The sequence below is a fragment of the Gobius niger genome (genome assembly GCF_951799975.1).
Source record: "Gobius niger genome assembly, chromosome: 6".
Classification (NCBI taxonomy): domain Eukaryota; kingdom Metazoa; phylum Chordata; class Actinopteri; order Gobiiformes; family Gobiidae; genus Gobius; species Gobius niger.
The window spans coordinates 22,618,232-22,639,171 of NC_136857.1; the positions used below are offsets into that span (position 1 = coordinate 22,618,232).

The following is a 20,940-nucleotide window of genomic DNA, read 5'->3' on the forward strand; positions in this document are numbered from 1 at the left end:
CAGCTTGTTTTTAGAGGCAAAGCCAATAATCCACTATGTCTCGCAAGTGAAAAACAGCGATAAGGAAATAGTTTCTTTTTATTCAACATTTTCTTGCAAAAATACTTTGTACAAAAACACAAATACAATCATGACATAATGAAACGCTTTACGACATGTGACTTAAAAAGTGTAAACAAAGTAATTCACACATTTAACAGAAGAGAACATTTGAATCTGAAGGCGAAGAGTAAATGCTGGCATACTAAGTGCCTTTGCAGATTTTGTTTGCAGATACACAGCCTAGCCGTATGTATGTATGCTCGTATGTATTTAAAAAGTTAAGCCCCTACAAAGGTTAAGGGAAACCGTTGTCCCTAAGGCGTAAACATTTGAGAATGGGGTCTAGTATTCAACTCCATGATTAATAAAGTTCCTCCATCAATGAGCACATAGTCCAAAATGTGAAAGTTTAGAAATGATGCGGTCACATCAACAAATAGAAAGTAATTTAACTTTTTAATTATACAGCAATTTAATTCAAAAACAATTTCTATTTGAAATTTGCAGTATTTCTTTTTGTGTTATACTTTCTCAAATGGAAACAGGTTCTGCTCTTGTCCTTTTTTGCCTCGTTTGGCTTTCTTTTTACTGGTCTCCTCCTCTGCCTGTCTGTTCTGTGGCCAGGACAGAGCAAGAGTTTCAGAGGCACTTTTTCCTGTTGGACTGAGCTCCTCGTTGTCCGGGTCTTCGTCCGATGAGAACCCGCCGGTCTCTCCCTCAGGACCCTCCTTAGACCCCATAGCGCCAGGCTTCGTCCCGTATCGCTGCTTTAGACGCTCACGAATCAGCAGGCCTTTAACCAGCAGAGTCCAGTTTGAAAGAGCATGCTTTTCACGCTTCTGTTGAAAGAAAGTGGGAAAAAGTTGAGAATTGCAGTTGAATGCACTTTCTTCATTTGCCGTACAATCATTAAGACAAAAAAGATGAAAAAAATAACTTTATTTACACCACACATGAGTTTGTTTGTGTGTTTCTTTTATTCCTTTGAACTTATAAAAGAAACATTCTGCAGTTTGACTGTAAATTATCTTTACAGTAATTCCTTGATCTGTCTTACCTCCTTCTGTTTCTGTTTGTAGTTTTCCTGTTCTTCCACCCAGGCTGCTCTCAGAATCTCTTCATGCTCCTCACACACTATGTATCCATCAGTACTACAAAAACATGCAAAACGATAAATCCCATGTCCTTTGAAATGCAGATGAAAAGAGCCAAGGTGCAGATGGTGATTTTAGTAAAATTGTTACAGTGTTACGGCTCTTACACGGCATGCGAGTATCCTCCGTGGAAGTCGAACCCCGTCACAGCAGGAGCAGCGTCCAGATTGAGTTTTCTAGAGACTCTGTGAAGATTTGGCAACTTCAGATGAACACAGCCCACCGGCAACATGCAGGGCTTAAAGAGGTACACGTTCCCATAGTCGTTTCGGGGAACCTAGTGAGAAGACGATTCATCAAGTGGTAATATTAGTGTGGCAGAGCGTGAGGTATTAGCGCTGCAGCGACAATGGTATTCTTTACCTTCCCGTCCACAGCGATGGGCGGCTGGTACTCCTCGATCTGCCACTCTCCAAACAGAGCCAGGTCGTTCTCATCTTTGTTCTCCAACATGACTCTGGCTTTACGAGAGCGATTGGAACCTTTCACCATCTGACCGGGACACGGGCACACGTTTGTTACTCAGGGGTTCAGCCACAGTCGGACTGTTTTGACTGGGTTCATGTTACACTCATGCAGACTTAAGGTTTTACAAAATACTGTATATGTCCAATTTGATGATTATTATGTGATATTTACCCTTGTTATTACCAGTAAGTGATTTGTTAAAAACTACAAAACCGCTGCAGTTCAGCGGGATTCCTGGGTTCACTTACTTATTCCACACTGTCCTGTGAATGTTTACATGTAATGGCCAATAAAAATATGCAATTTCTTGGGTGGTCTCAGTTTAAGCAGACACTTTTTGATCATTCTTGTGATTTTAATAAAGATCAGACCACATTTTATAACCAATTTTGACAGAAATGTGAGAAAATCCAAAGCGTTAACATACATTTTCCTCCCACTGTAGATCTAGATAAAATCCAGGACCAAACTATTGTATGGCCGACTGTATCCCAGAGTTGCTGAACAGAGACCGTACCTTATTACCCTTCTGTTCCTCTTCTTCAGAGTCCTCTTCACTCACGGCCCTGAACTCCTCGTCGTCGCTCCCGCCTTCTCCTCCGTCGCTGCAGCTCTCCTCTGTGGAGCTCACTTTGGAGGCCACACTCCTGCGTTTCTTGTTCTAGGCCTCTGTCCTGGCTTCACTCGCTTCATCTCCTCCTCATCCTCAGATTGGACTTCCTCCTCTCTGCTTTTTTTCATCAGAGGAGGGTCTCTTGGATCCAGGAGAGACTTTGGGACCAGTGGGACTCGACGCAACCAAGCTTTGTTTGCTCTGGCTCTTGGTGTCTTTGCCCTGTAAAGTAGAACATTCATATTGCTTGGGAATAGAAAGGACAATTAAGATCAAAATGTATATATCTTCAATGCACAGGGATTAGTGTATTTGTAGCACACTTAAGGCAAGCTCCAGTCCCTCTGCATAAACACATTTTTGATGAAGAATAAATATACATTTTATAATAATCCTGTGTCTTTACCTTTGCAGCAGATGGAGGCTTAAAAGGCAAAGGTTGCAGAGACAGAACAAGTCGACAGAAGAGCTGTAGGGACCTGAGCACCAGCAGGAACAACTGCAACACCGACACATCATCATGTTATTATTGATCACTTAAAAATTGGTTAAAGGAGGGATATTATGCAAAATCAACTTTTTCAAGCTTTACATCATGTTATGTCATTCCCTCATTAAAAACATGCCTGAAGTGTTGCCTTGGCACATTCACGTATTTTTGAGTAATCTGTAAAAACTCTGATGGCGGCCATTTTAGGGATAGGTTTGCCTGAGTCCTCCTAGGAACGCCCCCACCTCCTGGAGACGCCTCCGAGCTTTCGTCACCAGCCGAGTAACCAACCACTGCTCCTCAGCAGAACCCCCTCCCCACTGATGCCACAGACAGCGTGTGGAGGGGGCGTGTCGGAAAGGGTCAGAGGTTCTTAAAGAGACAGAGGCCTATTTAAAGACATTCACTACAGCCATTTTGAGAGAGCAATTTTATACAAGGCAGTTATTCTAATTTACTGCATTTACAGACCAACAGAAGGTTTCATCATCATTGTAGTGTGATATAAACTGGTGCTATGTGATTGAAAAAAGCATAACACCCCCTCTTTAAAGTAATTACTACATAGAGAATGTTGATAAGATTGTTGAGCACAAAAAACAAACAAAAAATGGCGGAAATGGGAAAATTAAGGAAAGGTTATTTCGTGACTCAGAGAAAGACAAAAATGACCTGACAATCAATACGAATGTGTTGATTGTTCAGTAAATGATAAAGTTGACAAAGTGGTACCATTTGTGGAGTCCGGAGAGGTTGTTCTGGTCAATGCGCTCCTCGGCCACATTTCCAAAGTGAGCAGGAAGTAAAGACAGGGTTATGGTCAGAAGATCCGGTTCACTACAGACAGAGTTATGGAACTGAGCACTGGTCACGAGACACAACAAATGCGACTAGATAACACAGTGAATAAAATAATTATAACTGAAACAAGAAATGATGTAAGAATCCTAGTTTTTCCAAAGGACATGCTAGAAATACAAACCAAACACTTTATCAAAACACTACTCCAGCAGATGTAAAAAGTACCATATTTTAAAACCACTCTAAAACGGACAATGACTTCAAAAAGTAAAACCATGTGAGCAACAAGCTATTTTGAAGTGGATGGATTGCGACTTTGACTGGTTAGAATCATGTATTCTATTGAATTATTTAATTGTTTATTGTTTTTCAATATTTTGTCTTCATTAATAAGAATAATGGCCTACACTTGGAAGTGCACTTTACAAGCCAGCATTGTTAATTGAAAGCTCATGAAAAGAAACAGCTGCAGTGGCCCAGAAATACATGAAGACTCATTTTCAAACAGTCTTGTTCACTGATGAGCGCTGTGTAACCCTGGATGGTCAGATGGATGGAGTAGTGGATGGTTGGAGAATGGCCATCATGTCCCAACAAGGCTGTGACGTCAGTAAGAAGGTGGCGGAGTCATGTTTTGGCCTGGAATCATGGGGAGAGAGCTGGTCAGCTCCTTTAGGTGGAGTTTCTGATTTACCACTTTCTTCTATGCTACAAAAAGAAGAGCCGTGCTTTCCCGAACAAAATCATCTTCATGCATTGACAACGCACCATGAAAACCTCTGCATCACTGGCTGCTATGGGCAGCAAAGCATCTATGAGGGTGGGAGGCAGTTCACATCCAAACAGCAGCTCTGGGAAGAAATCTGAGGAGAAACTCTCCAAAAACTCACAAGTTTAATGGATGTTAGGGTGGTCCTTAAAGGGGCTGGATGCAAGTTGGCCATTTTATACTCACTACTGCCACCTCAGGCCATATGTGTAACTGCACCTTCTATATTAAGCTCGTGCATGACGGCAATTCGACCCGAAGTGACACCTTTTTGACTGACAGTGCAGGATTTTAGAGGCAGTTGTGGTGAACAGGTCTGGGGCTCATTCTACACATTAGGACATGGCTGGAACATGTAGGGGGAGGAAAATACTTAATTTTAACATTTTTAAACTCCCTATAGTCCCTTTAAATTCTGACTTTTAAAATGTCATCCTCCCACCCTCCCAATAGATTCTCCCTCAGTAGAAACTTATTGCTACCAAATATCTCCATGATTGGTCAATATTTAGTGTTTGCTCAAAGCGACTCAAGGTTCAATATTAGGCGCACAAATAAACTGCATTTTCATGTTTTCATGTTCTAATATAAATTGCTGTTAAAGAATGACAATTAAAGTTATAAGTAATTAAAGAGCTATGAGCAGTGTTCTCAAGAACTGGCAATGTCATGTCAGTGATAGTTCAATAGAGTGCTGGCGAAATGTTCATAGCTCAACCGCTCTATCAAAACAAATCAAATTTATTTATGTGGCACATTTAAAACAACTGTTGTCGACCAAAGTGCGTCACAAAAAGGTCTACAGTACAGAAAAAATATAATAATAATATACAAAACACAATATACAAGCAGCGACGCCAGGGTTGCCAGGTCTGGGCAGCCAAACCCGCCCAAAATTATCTGAAAACCGCGGAAAACCTGCGGACATACGGCGCGGCTGGAATTTTCAATATTGTTTACTAGTTAACAGAGCCCATGTGCTCCTGCGATGATGAGACACTGCCCCTATTTCCCCCCCTTATTGAAAAAGCAGCTTACAGAGCCTTGGATTTGCCTTCGAAATAGTGATTTTGATCAAGTCAACATTGATTACAGCAAGGCAAAAAAACGCGGACAGTTTTTTTCACCTGCGGAATGGCTTTAAAAAACGCCCAATTCCGCGGTTTAACCGCGGACCTGGCAACCCTGAGCGACGCACTAACAGCTCAGATTTTGCCAAGATATGTGCTAGACAGTGTTAAAAGCTTCTGAAAAAAAGTGTGTCTTAAGCAACGATTCAAAACTGTCAAGTGTCTGTATGTGTCGTTTGATGACGTGGAAACAAGACCCTTGATAACTGTCGCCTTCTTTGACTCGGGACAGTTTGCGGTGTTCTGTGTCGACCTGTCTGTTTCTGATCTTTGGTCATCAAGGCATTGTACTCCTGCATCAGTGAGACTCCTCGTTCGGCAGTATCGTTGACAATGCGAAGTTCGCGGACCACTTCTTCAGCCTTCAGTTAGTCTGCGTTTGATTCCCAAGTCTCTGGATTTGTTGCCAGGAAAGAGTTGGGGAGTGAAAGAATCTCAAAGAAATTGCATGTGTTGCTGGTAACAAAATCCCTCAGCCTTTTATCATGGATTGTGGACTGGTCGATTGCAATTTGTTTTGCAGGGTCCTTTTGTGCACTGTGACGTAGTTGCTTAACCCTTAATATCCCTTTACTCGACTGCAGTTTCTTGAAGGCACCAAAGACAATGAACTGATTTCAATGAGGAGCTTCAATAGAAGCGAGTCACCGGCGGGAGCTGGTGTTGGTAATCAGGAAAGGAACCATGATTTGACGTATGCTGATATTCCAAACACACAGAAGTTGCCAAGACCTTGTCCTTCTCTGTTGGTCAGTTGAAGCCAGCATCTCTGAAGATAAACATTTTTAGTACGTAAATCAGCTTTGCCATGAAACGAGCACGGTGCACCTGGCTTCATGAACATTATGCCGGCTTGAGCATACTCTAAATACACTCTGACCTCCAAAATAATTGGTAGGAATTGTTTTCTAATGGGGAAGTACCGGATAGGACGGTGGGAGCATTAAAAAAAAAACATATATATTTTTTCATAGTAGATAAGGACCACCCTAATGGATGTAAGTATCAAAGTGTAACTTGACCTGTAAAGATGTTTTTGATTTAAATATTTTTTTGATTTCAGTAAATATGACCTCCTAATGCTGCACATTCAAGAAATAAAAAATATCAGTCGTTTACAACCTATAAAATGTATTGAAACGCTGTTGTGCATAACACAGTGTATTACACTACACTTACAACAAATGTCAAGTATTCCCAATGTTTTCTACATAAACCGTGAACAAAAATGACGATACAAATCCTCCTCCTGATTTACATACATTTATTTACCACAGCTCAAAGTGCTTCCTGGGCGACACTGCACAGTCAGGGGGACGCATCAGAAGGACACGGCTGCAGCGCCGCCTCACCTCCACCGGAGCTCCTCTGGGCTCGCCAGTGACATGTGACTTCCCACAAGAAAGGAAGACAGTGGCGCAGATGGTCGAGCGGGTGTTCTCGTGATCAGAAGGTCAGAATCCAGCTCCTGCGCTCTGCGGTGGTGTCCACCTGGCCTCCGGTACCTGCGCACATCGCGGTATGAATGAGAGTGTGAATGAGTGAGCGGCTCCTTGATGTAAAGCTCTATAAACAAATAAGTGTAAACCATTTACCATTTACCAGGAGCAGCGGCCTCCTGAGAATCCACAGGTCACTCCCATGTGGTGTTGGGTCAGGACGCCCTCTGCTGGTGCCGCGCTCACTCCCAGATGTTTCCCTGTAAACAAACAAAACAAAAACACACACAACCCTACCTCCCCAAACACACTCCTATTCATCTTTAATATTACGGCCTCAGTCATACATGGAAGATATCAGGTGAAAACAACACTGCAGTTTTGGCCCATTTTCAAAAAACAGTTTATGATTATATTTTTATTAAATGAAAATAAGTTCTTTCACTACATGTTTCACACCTTTTAATATTGCTTTGGTTTCAAAGTACAAAGAGACGAGTCAAATCTTTTTATTAAACATATTAATACAGTTACAAAAAGCAGAGAATCAGGAAGAAGGGAGTGTCTCACAAACTGCTGAGTTCATGGACAAACCCAAATGTCCTGGTTACAGTTTATAACAGTCAGCAAGTGTGAACAGACGGCTCCAAAGACACACTTACGTTACAGCACAGCAGTCAGTCATTCAGTCATTCACCCACACACTCTCTCCACTCACACATCTACACTGGAGGCAAGGCGGGTCAAGTGTCTTGCCCAAGGACACAACGACAGTGTGCACTGCCAGTAACTGAGATTGAACCACCAACCGTTGAATTAGAGGTTCAACTCTACCAGCTGAGCCACTGCTGCCCCAAAACAACAACAACAACAACCCCCCCATGGGGGGACGACTGTCCCACAAACCCGAGCAACAGAGACATGAAACTTTTTGGGTCAGTTTGTCTTAAAGTCTCACAGTTATGACACGAAGAAGAACAATAGAGAGTCATTGTTCAACACACACAGATACTTTTACATTGAGAAAACTGGAGACACAGATACTTACCACAAAGCACACACAAATACGACTACTACTACTACTACTACTACTACTACTACTACTACTACTACAAAACAGGAAATATGTTTTTTGTCTTTTTGTTTTTAAAGCACACACAAATACATAAATAATACTACTACAAGAAATATGTTTTTTGACTTTTTGATTTTAAAGCACACACTAGTACTACTACTAATAACAATAATAATATAAATACTTTAGGTGTTTTTAAAGCACACACAAATACTACTACTATTTCTACAAAACAGGAAATTTGTTTTTTGTCTTTTTGTTTTTAAAGCACACAAATACTACTACTACTACTATTACTACTACTACTACCTTTGGTGTTTTTAAGCACACACTACTACTACAATAATAACTACTACTACTACTACTAGAAATATTTTTGGTATTTTTAAGAACACACAACTACTACTACTACTACTACAATAACTACTACTACTAGATATACTATTGGTGTTCTTAAGAACACATAACTACTACCACTACTACTTCTAGATATACTTTTGGTGTTTTAAGCACACGTAGGAACGACTGAGTTCAGGCTCTAGAGGTCAAAGGTCGGCGCGTGGAGGTTGGTAAATGTGGCCGTTACAGACTTTCTGAGTCTAAAACTTAGTCCTCGTCTGACTCACGGTCCTGGAGCACGTGGGGGTGGAGGAAGTAACGGGTGAAGCCCTCGAACGTCCCAGGACAAGTGGAGGGAGCATCGGAAGCGGTCTTCAGAAAAGGAGAGGCGCGGGCGCTTGGCGTCGTCCTCCTCGTCTTCGTCATCTTCATCCCTGCTGCGCTTGGATCCGCCGAGGGGCAGAAAGTCCAGAGCAGGGCCTGAAGACAACTCCGGGACGGGACGGGAGGGTTCCACAAACATCCTCTGCAGGGCGCGGAAGGCTGGAGGCAGGGGTCGCCGCGGTGCGGAATGGTTCAGGGGAAGAACCACCGGCTCCACAGACTGAGCAGGACGGGCCAGAAACTCGTCTCCAGGCACGCACTGGTCTTCATCTTCCTCTTCCTCTGAAAGACGACCGTCGTCCATGTCCTCCTCCTCTTCATCGCTGTCCTCCTCGTCCTCCTCTCCAGGCACGCACTGGTCTTCATCTTCCTCTTCCTCTGAAAGAAGACCGTCGTCCATGTCCTCCTCCTCTTCATCGCTGTCCTCCTCCTCCTCCTCTCCAGGCACGCACTGGTCTTCATCTTCCTCTTCCTCTGAAATGTCCTCCTCCTCTTCATCGCTGTCCTCTTCATCGTCTTCCTCTTCCTCTGGAGGGGCCAAAGACTCTTCTCCAGGCACGCACTGGTCTTCCTCCTCCTCCTCCTCCTCCTCGATGAAGAAGACGTCCTCTTCGTCCTCCCAGTACTCCACCTCCACCTCATCCTCCTCGTCGTCCTCCTCTTCATCATCTTCCTCTTCCAACGCACGCAAGAAAAAAAGACCCCCAAGACCCCCAAACTCACCTACGTCGTCCTCGTCTGCGTCGACCACGTCCTCCGGGGCGTCCCACGTGTCGTCCCACAGAAGGAACCACGGAGCGTCCACAGGGTCTGAAACAGACAAACATGAGCAACAGCACAAACCAGCGTTCATTTTCACAACATATTTTCATTTAGTTTTAGTCTTAAGTCTTTTGATGGAAATGTCCTTTAATTTCAGTCAAGATTTAGTCAAATAATTCTCTTCTTCTTTAGTCAAGTTTTTGTTGAATAAATGAATTGAAGACAAATTTAGATGACTTTGCATTTATAATGTTTATTATAATCATATATTATGAAGGTCCTCGGCTTCATGGAGCCTCTCCCACATGAACAAAGCTCACAGCTGTGCCTTTGGCAGTGAATTTAAATGATATGAGGCTCAAACTGTCAGTGTCATTTTTATCTAGTCATAGTTTCATTGACGAAAATAGCTGGACATTTTAGACATAGTTTAAGTCTCAAAAAACAACTTTGAATTTAGTTTTAGTCCAATTTTAGCCAAAATATGACTTTGACTAAAATGATGAATTATATACACTGGCATGAACAAATGTAATAACCAATTCATGTTAATTAGCTTCCATAAATGAACAATAATAAGTTTAAAATGACTGACCTTAATCTGGCATGTCTTGCCAAAGTTCACAGGGCACCTGGTAGTGCCAGTCAAACCTAAGAAGCATCAAAAGTTGACTACTTTTTCAGCAAAGCAAAAGCATTTCTGAGAAATAATCTAGAATGTTGAACTGGAAAGGTTTACATTAAACACCAGTGAATTTCGACGCCCACAAACTAAAATACCTCTGTTTTCCAACAAATTCCTTGATGAAGTTTTACTTAAGAATCCTACTGATGAATGTCAGCAGTTTGTATCAGGTATTAACAGTGTCCAAAAAAGAAACAGACGATTGAAAGTTACCAAGTAAGCAACGAGTCTCAAGACTGACCTTTTCACTAGCCTTACCACTTAGGGCCACAACAACGACGCCGTGAAACTAAACTACTTCATGTTTCTAACAAATTCCTTGATAACTTTTTACTTAGGACTCCTACTGATACATTTAAGCCGTTTTTATCAGGTATTAACCATGCTCAAACAAGAAATCGTCGAGTGAAAGTTACTAACCCCTCTCATCTGACCAATTCCATTAGCTTCAACTTGACCACTTTAGAGCAAAACTTTAGCATTAGCAAACGCCGCATTGCCCTCACACGGACAAAACTGGTACTAACAAAGTAAATTCCTGCTGTTTTAGTAATATTTGTTGATATACAGTATTATAAAGACACTTACCCCCAGGGAAGCGGTCCAGAGTCCGTGACATGATGATCAGTCAAAGTTGTTCGCAAATCTGAAAAAAACACACAAAAAAACATATAGAAGCACAGAAACAAAGTGTTAGAAAGCGTTTTGAATGTGTCTAAGACCAAGAATTGACATAAACTTGGTGAGAAATGAAGATACAGACCTCTCGTGTAATCTCTCTCTCGGGTGTCGCAGTGACAGGAATGATTTCCAGCAACTCGCAGTTTATATAGCGCATCTGTCGTCATGACAACGACGCCAACTTCGACAACGCCGTAACACTGACAATGAAAAATAAAATCGAGCTGTAAAAAAAGCAAAAATAAAACAAGAGCAACGTCCGTATCCTCCTTCTTGATATTTAAAAATATTAATAATATTATTTAATTAAAGACAAGTCCATTCCTGCAAATAAAAGGGGCGAGGGAGGAATCAGTTGTTGCACCATTAACCAAGGAGGTTCCAGGTTTTATTATACTTTGGAGAGTTATTGTGTTCGACAGCTTGTTTTTAGAGGCAAAGCCAATAATCCATTATGTCTCGCAGGTGAAAAACAGCGATAAGGAAATAGTTTATTTTTATTGAACATTTTCTTGCAAAAATACTTTGTACAAAAACACAAATACATTGTGACATAATGAAACACTTTACGACATGTGACTTAAAAAGTGTAAACAAAGTAATTTACACATTTAACAGAAGAGAACATTTGAATCTGAAGGCGAAGAGTAAATGCTGGCATATTAAGTGTCTTTGCAGATTTTGTTTGCAGATACACAGCCTAGCCGTATGTATGTATGCTCGTATGTATTTAAAAAGTTAAGCCCCTACAAAGGTTAAGGGAAACCGTTGTCCCTAAGGCGTAAACATTTGAGAATGGGGTCTAGTATTCAACTCCATGATTAATAAAGTTCCTCCATCAATGAGCAAATAGTCCAAAATGTGAAAGTTTAGAAATGATGCTGTCACATCAACAAATAGAAAGTAATTTAACTTTTTAATTATACAGCAACTTAATTCAAAAACAATTTCTATTTGAAATTTGCAGTATTTCTTTGTGTGTTATACTTTCTCAAATGGAAACAGGTTCTGCTCTTGTCCTTTTTTGCCCCGTTTGGCTTTCTTTTTACTGGTCTCCTCCTCTGCCTGTCTGTTCTGTGGCCAGGACAGAGCAAGAGTTTCAGAGGCACTTTTTCCTGTTGGACTGAGCTCCTCGTTGTCCGGGTCTTCGTCCGATGAGAACCCGCCGGTCTCTCCCTCAGGACCCTCCTTAGACCCCATAGCGCCAGGCTTCGTCCTGTATCGCTGCTTTAGACGCTCACGAATCAGCAGGCCTTTAACCAGCAGAGTCCAGTTTGAAAGATCATGCTTTTCACGCTTCTGTTGAAAGACATTGGTAAAAAGTTGAGAATTGCAGTTGAATGCACTTTCTTCATTTGCCGTACAATCATAAAGACAAAAAAGATGAAAAAAATAACTTTATTTACACCACACATGAGTTTGTTTGTGTGTTTCTTTTATTCCTTTGAACTTATAAAAGAAACATTCTGCAGTTTGACTGTAAATTATCTTTACAGTAATTCCTTGATCTGTCTTACCTCCTTCTGTTTCTGTTTGTAGTTTTCCTGTTCTTCCACCCAGGCTGCTCTCAGAATCTCTTCATGCTCCTCACACACTATGTATCCATCAGTACTACAAAAACATGCAAAACAATAAATCCCATGTCCTTTGAAATACAGATGAAAAGAGCCAAGGTGCAGATGGTGATTTTAGTAAAATTGTTACAGTGTTACGGCTCTTACACGGCATGCGAGTATCCTCCGTGGAAGTCGAACCCCGTCACAGCAGGAGCAGCGTCCAGATTGAGTTTTCTAGAGACTCTGTGAAGATTTGGCAACTTCAGATGAACACAGCCCACCGGCAACATGCAGGGCTTAAAGAGGTACACGTTCCCATAGTCGTTTCGGGGAACCTAGTGAGAAGACGATTCATCAAGTGGTAATATTAGTGTGGCAGAGCATTAGGTATTAGCGCTGCAGCGACAATGGTATTCTTTACCTTCCCGTCCACAGCGATGGGCAGCTGGTACTCCTCCGTCTGCCACTCTCCAAACAGAGCCAGGTCGTTCTCATCTTTGTTCTCCAACATGACTCTGGCTTTACGAGAGCGATTGGAAAAACCTTTCACCATCTGACCGGGACACGGGCACACGTTTGTTACTCAGGGGTTCAGCCACAGTCGGACTGTTTTGACTGGGTTCATGTTACACTCATGCAGACTTAAGGTTTTACATAATACTTTATATGTCCAATTTGATGATTATTATGTGATATTTACCCTTGTTATTACCAGTAAGTGATTTGTTAAAAACTACAAAACCGCTGCAGTTCAGCGGGATTCCTGGGTTCACTTACTTATTCCACACTGTCCTGTGAATGTTTACATGTAATGGCCAATAAAAATATGCAATTTTCTTGTGATTTTAATAAAGATCAGACCACATTTTATAACCAATTTTGACAGAAATGTGAGAAAATCCAAAGCGTTAACATACATTTTCCTCCCACTGTAGATCTAGATAAAATCCAGGACCAAACTATGGTATGGTCGACTGTATCCCAGAGTTGCTGAACAGAGACCGTACCTTATTACCCTTCTGTTCCTCTTCCTCTTCTTCAGAGTCCTCTTCACTCACGGCCCTGAACTCCTCGTCGTCGCTCCCGCCTTCTCCTCCGTCGCTGCAGCTCTCCTCTGTGGAGCTCACTTTGGAGGCCACACTCCTGCGTTTCTTGTTCTTAGGCCTCTGTCCTGGCTTCACTCGCTTCATCTCCTCCACATCCTCAGATTGGACTTCCTCCTCTCTGCTTTTTCCCATCAGAGGAGGGTCTCTTGGATCCAGGAGAGACTTTGGGACCAGTGGGACTCGACGCAACCAAGCTTTGTTTGCTCTGGCTCTTGGTGTCTTTGCCCTGTAAAGTTGAACATTCATATTGCTTGGGAATAGAAAGGACAATTAAGATCAAAATGTATATATCTTCAATGCACAGGGATTAGTGTATTTGTAGCACACTCAAGGCAAGCTCCAGTCCCAAGCTCCAGTTTTGATGAAGAATAAATATACATTTTATAAAAAATCCTGTGTCTTTACCTTTGCAGCAGATGGAGGCTTAAAAGGCAGAGGTTGCAGAGACAGAACAAGTCGACAGAAGAGCTGTAGGGACCTGAGCACCAGCAGGAACAACTGCAACACCGACACGTCATCATGTTATTATTGATCACTTAAAAATTGGTTAAAGGGGGGGTATTATGCAAAATCGACTTTTTCAAGCTTTACATCATGTTATGTCATTCCCTCATTAAAAACATGCCTGAAGTGTTGCCTTGGCACATTCACGTATTTTTGAGTAATCTGTAAAAACTCTGATGTCGGCCATTTTAGGGATAGGTTTGCCTGAGTCCTCCTAGGAACGCCCCCACCTCCTGGAGACGCCTCCGAGCTTTTGAGAGAGCAATTTTATAGGCAGTTATTCTAATTTACTGCATTTACAGACCAACAGAAGGTTTCGTCATCATTGTAGTGCTATAGACTGGTGCTATGTGATTGAAAAAAGCATAACACCCCCCTCTTTAAAGTAGAGAATGTAGATAAGATTGTTGAGCACAAATAACAAACAAAAAATGGCGGAAACGGGAAAATTAAGGAAAGGTTATTTCGTGACTCAGAGAAAGACAAAAATGACCTGACAATCAATACGAATGTGTTGATTGTTCAGTAAATGATAAAGTTGACAAAGTGGTACCATTTGTGGAGTCCGGAGAGGTAGTTCTGGTCAATGCGCTCCTCGGCCACATTTCCAAAGTGAGCAGGAAGTAAAGACAGGGTTATGGCCAGAAGATCCGGTTCACTACAGACAGAGTTATGGAACTGAGCACTGGTCACGAGACACAACAAATGCGACTAGATAACACAGTGAATAAAATAATTATAACTGAAACAAGAAATGATGTAAGAATCCTAGTTTTTCCAAAGGACATGCTAGAAATACAAACCAAACACTTTATCAAAACACTACTCCAGCAGATGTAAAAAGTACCATATTAAAACCACTCTAAGAAGGACAATGACTTCAAAAAGTAAAACCATGCGAGCAACAAGCTATTTTGAAGTGGATGGATTGCGACTTTGACTGGTTAGAATCATGTATTCTATTGAATTATTTAATTGTTTATTGTTTTTCAATATTTTGTCTTCATTAATAAGAATAATGGCCTACACTTGGAAGTGCACTTTACAAGCCAGCATTGTTAATTGAAAGCTCATGAAAAGAAACAGCTGCAGTGGCCCAGAAATACATGAAGACTCATTTTCAAACAGTCTTGTTCACTGATGAGCGCTGTGTAACCCTGGATGGTCAGATGGATGGAGTAGTGGATGGTTGGTGAATGGCCATCATGTCCCAACAAGGCTGTGAGGTCAGTAAGAAGGTGGCGGAGTCATGTTTTGGCCTGGAATCATGGGGAGAGAGCTGGTCAGCTCCTTTAGGTGGAGTTTCTGATTTACCACTTTCTTCTATGCTACAAAAAGAAGAGCCGTGCTTTCCCGAACAAAATCATCTTCATGCATTGACAACGCACCATGAAAACCTCTGCATCACTGGCTGCTATGGGCAGCAAAACATCTATGAGGATGGGAGGCAGTTCACATCCAAACAGCAGCTCTGGGAAGAAATCTGAGGAGAAACTCTCCAAAAACTCACAAGTTTAATGGATGTTAGGGTGGTCCTTAAAGGGGCTGGATGCAAGTTGGCCATTTTATACTCACTACTGCCACCTCAGGCCATATGTGTAACTGCACCTTCTATATTAAGCTCGTGCATGACGGCAATTCGACCCGAAGTGACACCTTTTTGAGTGACAGTGCAGCATTTTAGAGGCAGTTGTGGTGAATAGGTCTGGGCTCATTCTACACCTTAGGACATGGCTGGAACATGTAGGGGGAGGAAAATACTTAATTTTAACATTTTTAAACTCCCTATAGACCCTTTAAATTCTGACTTTTAAAATGTCATCCTCCCACCCTCCCAATAGATTCTCCCTCAGTAGAAACTTATTGCTACCAAATATCTCCATGATTGGTCAATATTTAGTGTTTGCTCAAAGCGACTCAAGGTTCAATATTAGGCGCACAAATAAACTGCATTTTCATGTTTTCATGTTCTAATATAAATTGCTGTTAAACACAAGAATGACAATTAAAGTTATAAGTAATTAAAGAGCTATGAGCAGTGTTCTCAAGAACTGGCAATGTCATGTCAGTGATAGTTCAATAGAGTGCTGGCGAAATGTTCATAGCTCAACCGCTCTATCAAAACAAATCAAATTTATTTATGTGGCACATTTAAAACAACTGTTGTCGACCAAAGTGCGTCACAAAAAGGTCTACAGTACAGAAAAAATATAATAATAATATACAAAACACAATATACAAGCAGCGACGCCAGGGTTGCCAGGTCTGGGCAGCCAAACCCGCCCAAAATTATCTGAAAACCGCGGAAAACCTGCGGACATACGGCGCGGCTGGAATTTTCAATATTGTTTACTAGTTAACAGAGCCCATGTGCTCCTGCGATGATGAGACACTGCCCCTATTTCCCCCCCTTATTGAAAAAGCAGCTTACAGAGCCTTGGATTTGCCTTCGAAATAGTGATTTTGATCAAGTCAACATTGATTACAGCAAGGCAAAAAAACGCGGACAGTTTTTTTCACCTGCGGAATGGCTTTAAAAAACGCCCAATTCCGCGGTTTAACCGCGGACCTGGCAACCCTGAGCGACGCACTAACAGCTCAGATTTTGCCAAGATATGTGCTAGACAGTGTTAAAAGCTTCTGAAAAAAAGTGTGTCTTAAGCAACGATTTAAAACTGTCAAGTGTCTGTATGTGTCGTTTGATGACGTGGAAACAAGACCCTTGATAACTGTCGCCTTCTTTGACTCGGGACAGTTTGCGGTGTTGTGTATCGACCTGTCTGTTTCTGATCTTTGGTCATCAAGGCATTGTACTCCTGCATCAGTGCGACTCCTCGTTCGGCAGTATCGTTGACAGTTCGCGGACCACTTCTTCAGCCTTCAGTTAGTCTGCGTTTGATTCCCAAGTCTCTGGATTTGTTGCCAGGAAAGAGTTGGGGAGTGAAAGAATCTCAAAGAAATTGCATGTGTTGCTGGTAACAAAATCCCTCAGCCTTTTATCATGGATTGTGGACTGGTCGATTGCAATTTGTTTTGCAGGGTCCTTTTGTGCACTGTGACGTAGTTGCTTAACCCTTAATATCCCTTTACTCGACTGCATCGACTTCTGGATCAAAAAAGGCTGTTGTAACTCTTCGCTTAGGTACCAGAGGTGCCCGTAAAGTTTCTTGAAGGCACCCAAGACAATGAACTGATTTCAATGAGGAGCTTCAATAGAAGCGAGTCACCGGCGGGAGCTGGTGTTGGTAGTCGGGATATTCCAAACACACAGAAGACCTTGTCCTTCTCTGTTGGTCAGTTGAAGCCAGCATCTCTGAAGATAAACATTTTTAGTATGTAAATCAGCTTTGCCATGAAACGAGCACGGTGCACCTGGCTTCATGAACATTATGCCGGCTTGAGCATACTCTAAATACACTCTGACCTCCAAAATAATTGGTAGGAATTGTTTTCTAGTGGGGTAGTACCGGATAGGACGGTGGGAGCAATAAAAAAAAAACATATATTTTTTCATAGTAGATAAGGACCACCCTAATGGATGTAAGTATCAAAGTGTAACTTGACCTGTAAAGATGTTTTTGATTCAAATATTTTTTTGATTTCAGTAAATATGACCTCCTAATGCTGCACATTCAAGAAATAAAAAATATCAGTCGTTTACAACCTATAAAATGTATTGAAACGCTGTTGTGCATAACACAGTGTATTACACTACACTTACAACAAATGTCAAGTATTCCCAATGTTTTCTACATAAACCGTGAACAAAAACGACGATACAAATCATCCTCCTGATTTACATACATTTATTTACCACAGCTCAAAGTGCTTCCTGGGCGACACTGCACAGTCAGGGGGACGCATCAGAAGGACACGGCTGCAGCGCCGCCTCACCTCCACCGGAGCTCCTCTGGGCTCGCCAGTGACATGTGACTTCCCACAAGAAAGGAAGACAGTGGCGCAGATGGTCGAGCGGGTGTTCTCGTGATCAGAAGGTCAGTCTCCAGCTCCTGCGCTCTGCGGTGGTGTCCACCTGGCCTCCGGTACCTGCGCACATCGCGGTATGAATGAGAGTGTGAATGAGTGAGCGGCTCCTTGATGTAAAGCTCTATAAACAAATAAGTGTAAACCATTTACCATTTACCAGGAGCAGCGGCCTCCTGAGAATCCACAGGTCACTCCCATGTGGTGTTGGGTCAGGACGCCCTCTGCTGGTGCCGTGCTCACTCCCAGATGTTTCCCTGTAAACAAACAAAACAAAAACACACACAACCCTACCTCCCCAAACACACTCCTATTCATCTTTAATACTACGGCCTCAGTCATACATGGAAGACATCAGGTGAAAACAACACTGCAGTTTTGGCCCATTTTCAACAGTTTATGATTATATTTTTATTAAATGAAAATAAGCTCTTTCACTACATGTTTCACACCTTTTAATATTGCTTTGGTTTCAAAGTACAAAGAGACGAGTCAAATCTTTTTATTAAACATATTAATACAGTTACAAAAAGCAGAGAATCAGGAAGAAGGGAGTGTCTCACAAACTGCTGAGTTCATGGACAAACCCAAATGTCCTGGTTACAGTTTATAACAGTCAGCAAGTGTGAACAGACGGCTCCAAAGACACACTTACGTTACAGCACAGCAGTCAGTCATTCAGTCATTCACCCACACACTCTCTCCACTCACACATCTACACTGGAGGCAAGGCGGGTCAAGTGTCTTGCCCAAGGACACAACGACAGTGTGCACTGCCAGTAACTGAGATTGAACCACCAACCGTTGAATTAGAGGTTCAACTCTACCAGCTGAGCCACTGCTGCCCCAAAACAACAACAACAACAACCCCCCCATGGGGGGACGACTGTCCCACAAACCCGAGCAACAGAGACATGAAACTTTTTGGGTCAGTTTGTCTTAAAGTCTCACAGTTATGACACGAAGAAGAACAATAGAGAGTCATTGTTCAACACACACAGATACTTTTACATTGAGAAAACTGGAGACACAGATACTTACCACAAAGCACACACAAATACTATTACTACTACTACTACTACAAAACAGGAAATATGTTTTTTGTCTTTTTGATTTTAAAGCACACACAAATACATAAATAATACTACTACAAGAAATATGTTTTTTGACTTTTTGATTTTAAAGCACACACTAGTACTACTACTAATAACAATAATAATATAAATACTTTAGGTGTTTTTAAAGCATAAACCAATACTACTACTACTGCTATTGGACTACTACTACAAATACTAAAAACAGAAATACTTTTGGTGTTCTTAAAGCACACACAAATACTACTACTATTTCTACAAAACAGGAAATTTGTTTTTTGTCTTTTTGTTTTTAAAGCACACAAAAATACATAAATACTACTACTACTACTATTACTACTACTACTACCTTTGGTGTTTTTAAGCACACACTACTACTACAATAATAACTACTCCTACTTCTACTAGAAATATTTTTGGTATTTTTAAGAACACACAACTACTACTACTACTACTACTACTACTACTACTACAATAACTACTACTACTAGATATACTATTGGTGTTCTTAAGAACACACAACTACTACCACTACTACTTCTAGATATACTTTTGGTGTTTTAAGCACACGTAGGAACGACTGAGTTCAGGCTCTAGAGGTCAAAGGTCGGCGCGTGGAGGTTGGTAAATGTGGCCGTTACAGACTTTCTGAGTCTAAAACTTAGTCCTCGTCTGACTCACGGTCCTGGAGCACGTGGGGGTGGAGGAAGTAACGGGTGAAGCCCTCGAACGTCCCAGGACAAGTGGAGGGAGCGTCGGAAGCGGTCTTCAGAAAAGGAGAGGCGCGGGCGCTTGGCGTCGTCCTCTTCATCTTCGTCATCTTCATCCCTGCTGCGCTTGGATCCGCCGAGGGGCAGAAAGTCCAGAGCAGGGCCTGAAGACAACTCCGGGACGGGACGGGAGGGTTCCACAAACATCCTCTGCAGGGCGCGGAAGGCTGGAGGCAGGGGTCGCCGCGGTGCGGAATGGTTCAGGGGAAGAACCACCGGCTCCACAGACTGAGCAGGACGGGCCAGAAACTCGTCTCCAGGCACGCACTGGTCTTCATCTTCCTCTTCCTCTGAAAGACGACCGTCGTCCATGTCCTCCTCCTCTTCATCGCTGTCCTCCTCGTCCTCCTCTCCAGGCACGCACTGGTCTTCATCTTCCTCTTCCTCTGAAATGTCCTCCTCCTCTTCATCGCTGTCCTCCTCCTCCTCTTCATCGCTGTCCTCTTCCTCCTCTCCAGGCACGCGCTGGTCTTCCTCTTCCTCTGGAGGGGCCAAAGACTCTTCTCCGGGCACGCACTGGTCTTCCTCCTCCTCCTCCTCCTCCTCCTCCTCCTCCTCGATGAAGAAGACGTCCTCTTCGTCCTCCCAGTACTCCACCTCCACCTCATCCTCCTCGTCGTCCTCCTCTTCATCATCTTCCTCTTCCAACGCACGCAAGAAAAAAAGACCCCCAAGACCCCCAAACTCACCTACGTCGTCCTCGTCTGCGTCGACCACGTCCTCCGGGGCGTCCCACGTGTCGTCCCACAGAAGGAACCACGGAGCGTCCACAGGGTCTGAAACAGACAAACATGAGCAACAGCACAAACCAGTGTTCATTTTCACAACATATTTTACTTTAGTTTTAGTCTTAAGTCTTTTGATGGAAATGTCCTTTAGTTTCAGTCAAGATTTAGTCAAATAATTCTCTTCTTCGTTAGTCGAGTTTTTGTTGAATAAATGAATTGAAGACAAATTTAGATGACTTTGCATTTATAATGTTTATTATAATCATATATTATGAAGGTCCTCGGCTTCATGGAGCCTCTCCCACATGAACAAAGCTCACAGCTGTGCCTTTGGCAGTGAATTTAAATGATATGAGGCTCAAACTG

The 20,940-nt window shown here is 42.3% G+C and overlaps 1 protein-coding gene and 1 pseudogene across 2 annotated transcripts; both read right to left on the reverse strand.

Annotated features, from left to right (window-relative positions):
* Positions 1-233: 233 nt before the first annotated feature.
* Positions 234-20,158, reverse strand: LOC306964440 (annotated as a pseudogene). The gene is made up of 16 exons: positions 19,758-20,158; positions 17,893-18,045; positions 14,542-14,683; positions 13,900-13,992; positions 13,404-13,720; positions 9,264-9,373; positions 8,608-8,924; positions 6,820-6,972; positions 3,500-3,631; positions 2,684-2,756; positions 2,445-2,499; positions 2,182-2,294; positions 1,560-1,688; positions 1,304-1,473; positions 1,100-1,193; positions 234-881 (listed from the first exon to the last, which is right to left on the reverse strand). The product of its transcript is annotated as an uncharacterized misc_RNA (transcript).
* Positions 11,788-13,045, reverse strand: LOC306964514 (DNA repair protein complementing XP-C cells homolog). Its single transcript, XM_079558538.1, has 4 exons — positions 12,810-13,045; positions 12,554-12,723; positions 12,350-12,443; positions 11,788-12,131 (listed from the first exon to the last, which is right to left on the reverse strand). Exons 1-4 carry the CDS (start codon positions 12,939-12,941, stop codon positions 11,814-11,816), a joined length of 714 nt encoding a protein of 237 aa, XP_079414664.1. The 5' UTR covers positions 12,942-13,045; the 3' UTR covers positions 11,788-11,813.
* Positions 20,159-20,940: the final 782 nt, after the last annotated feature.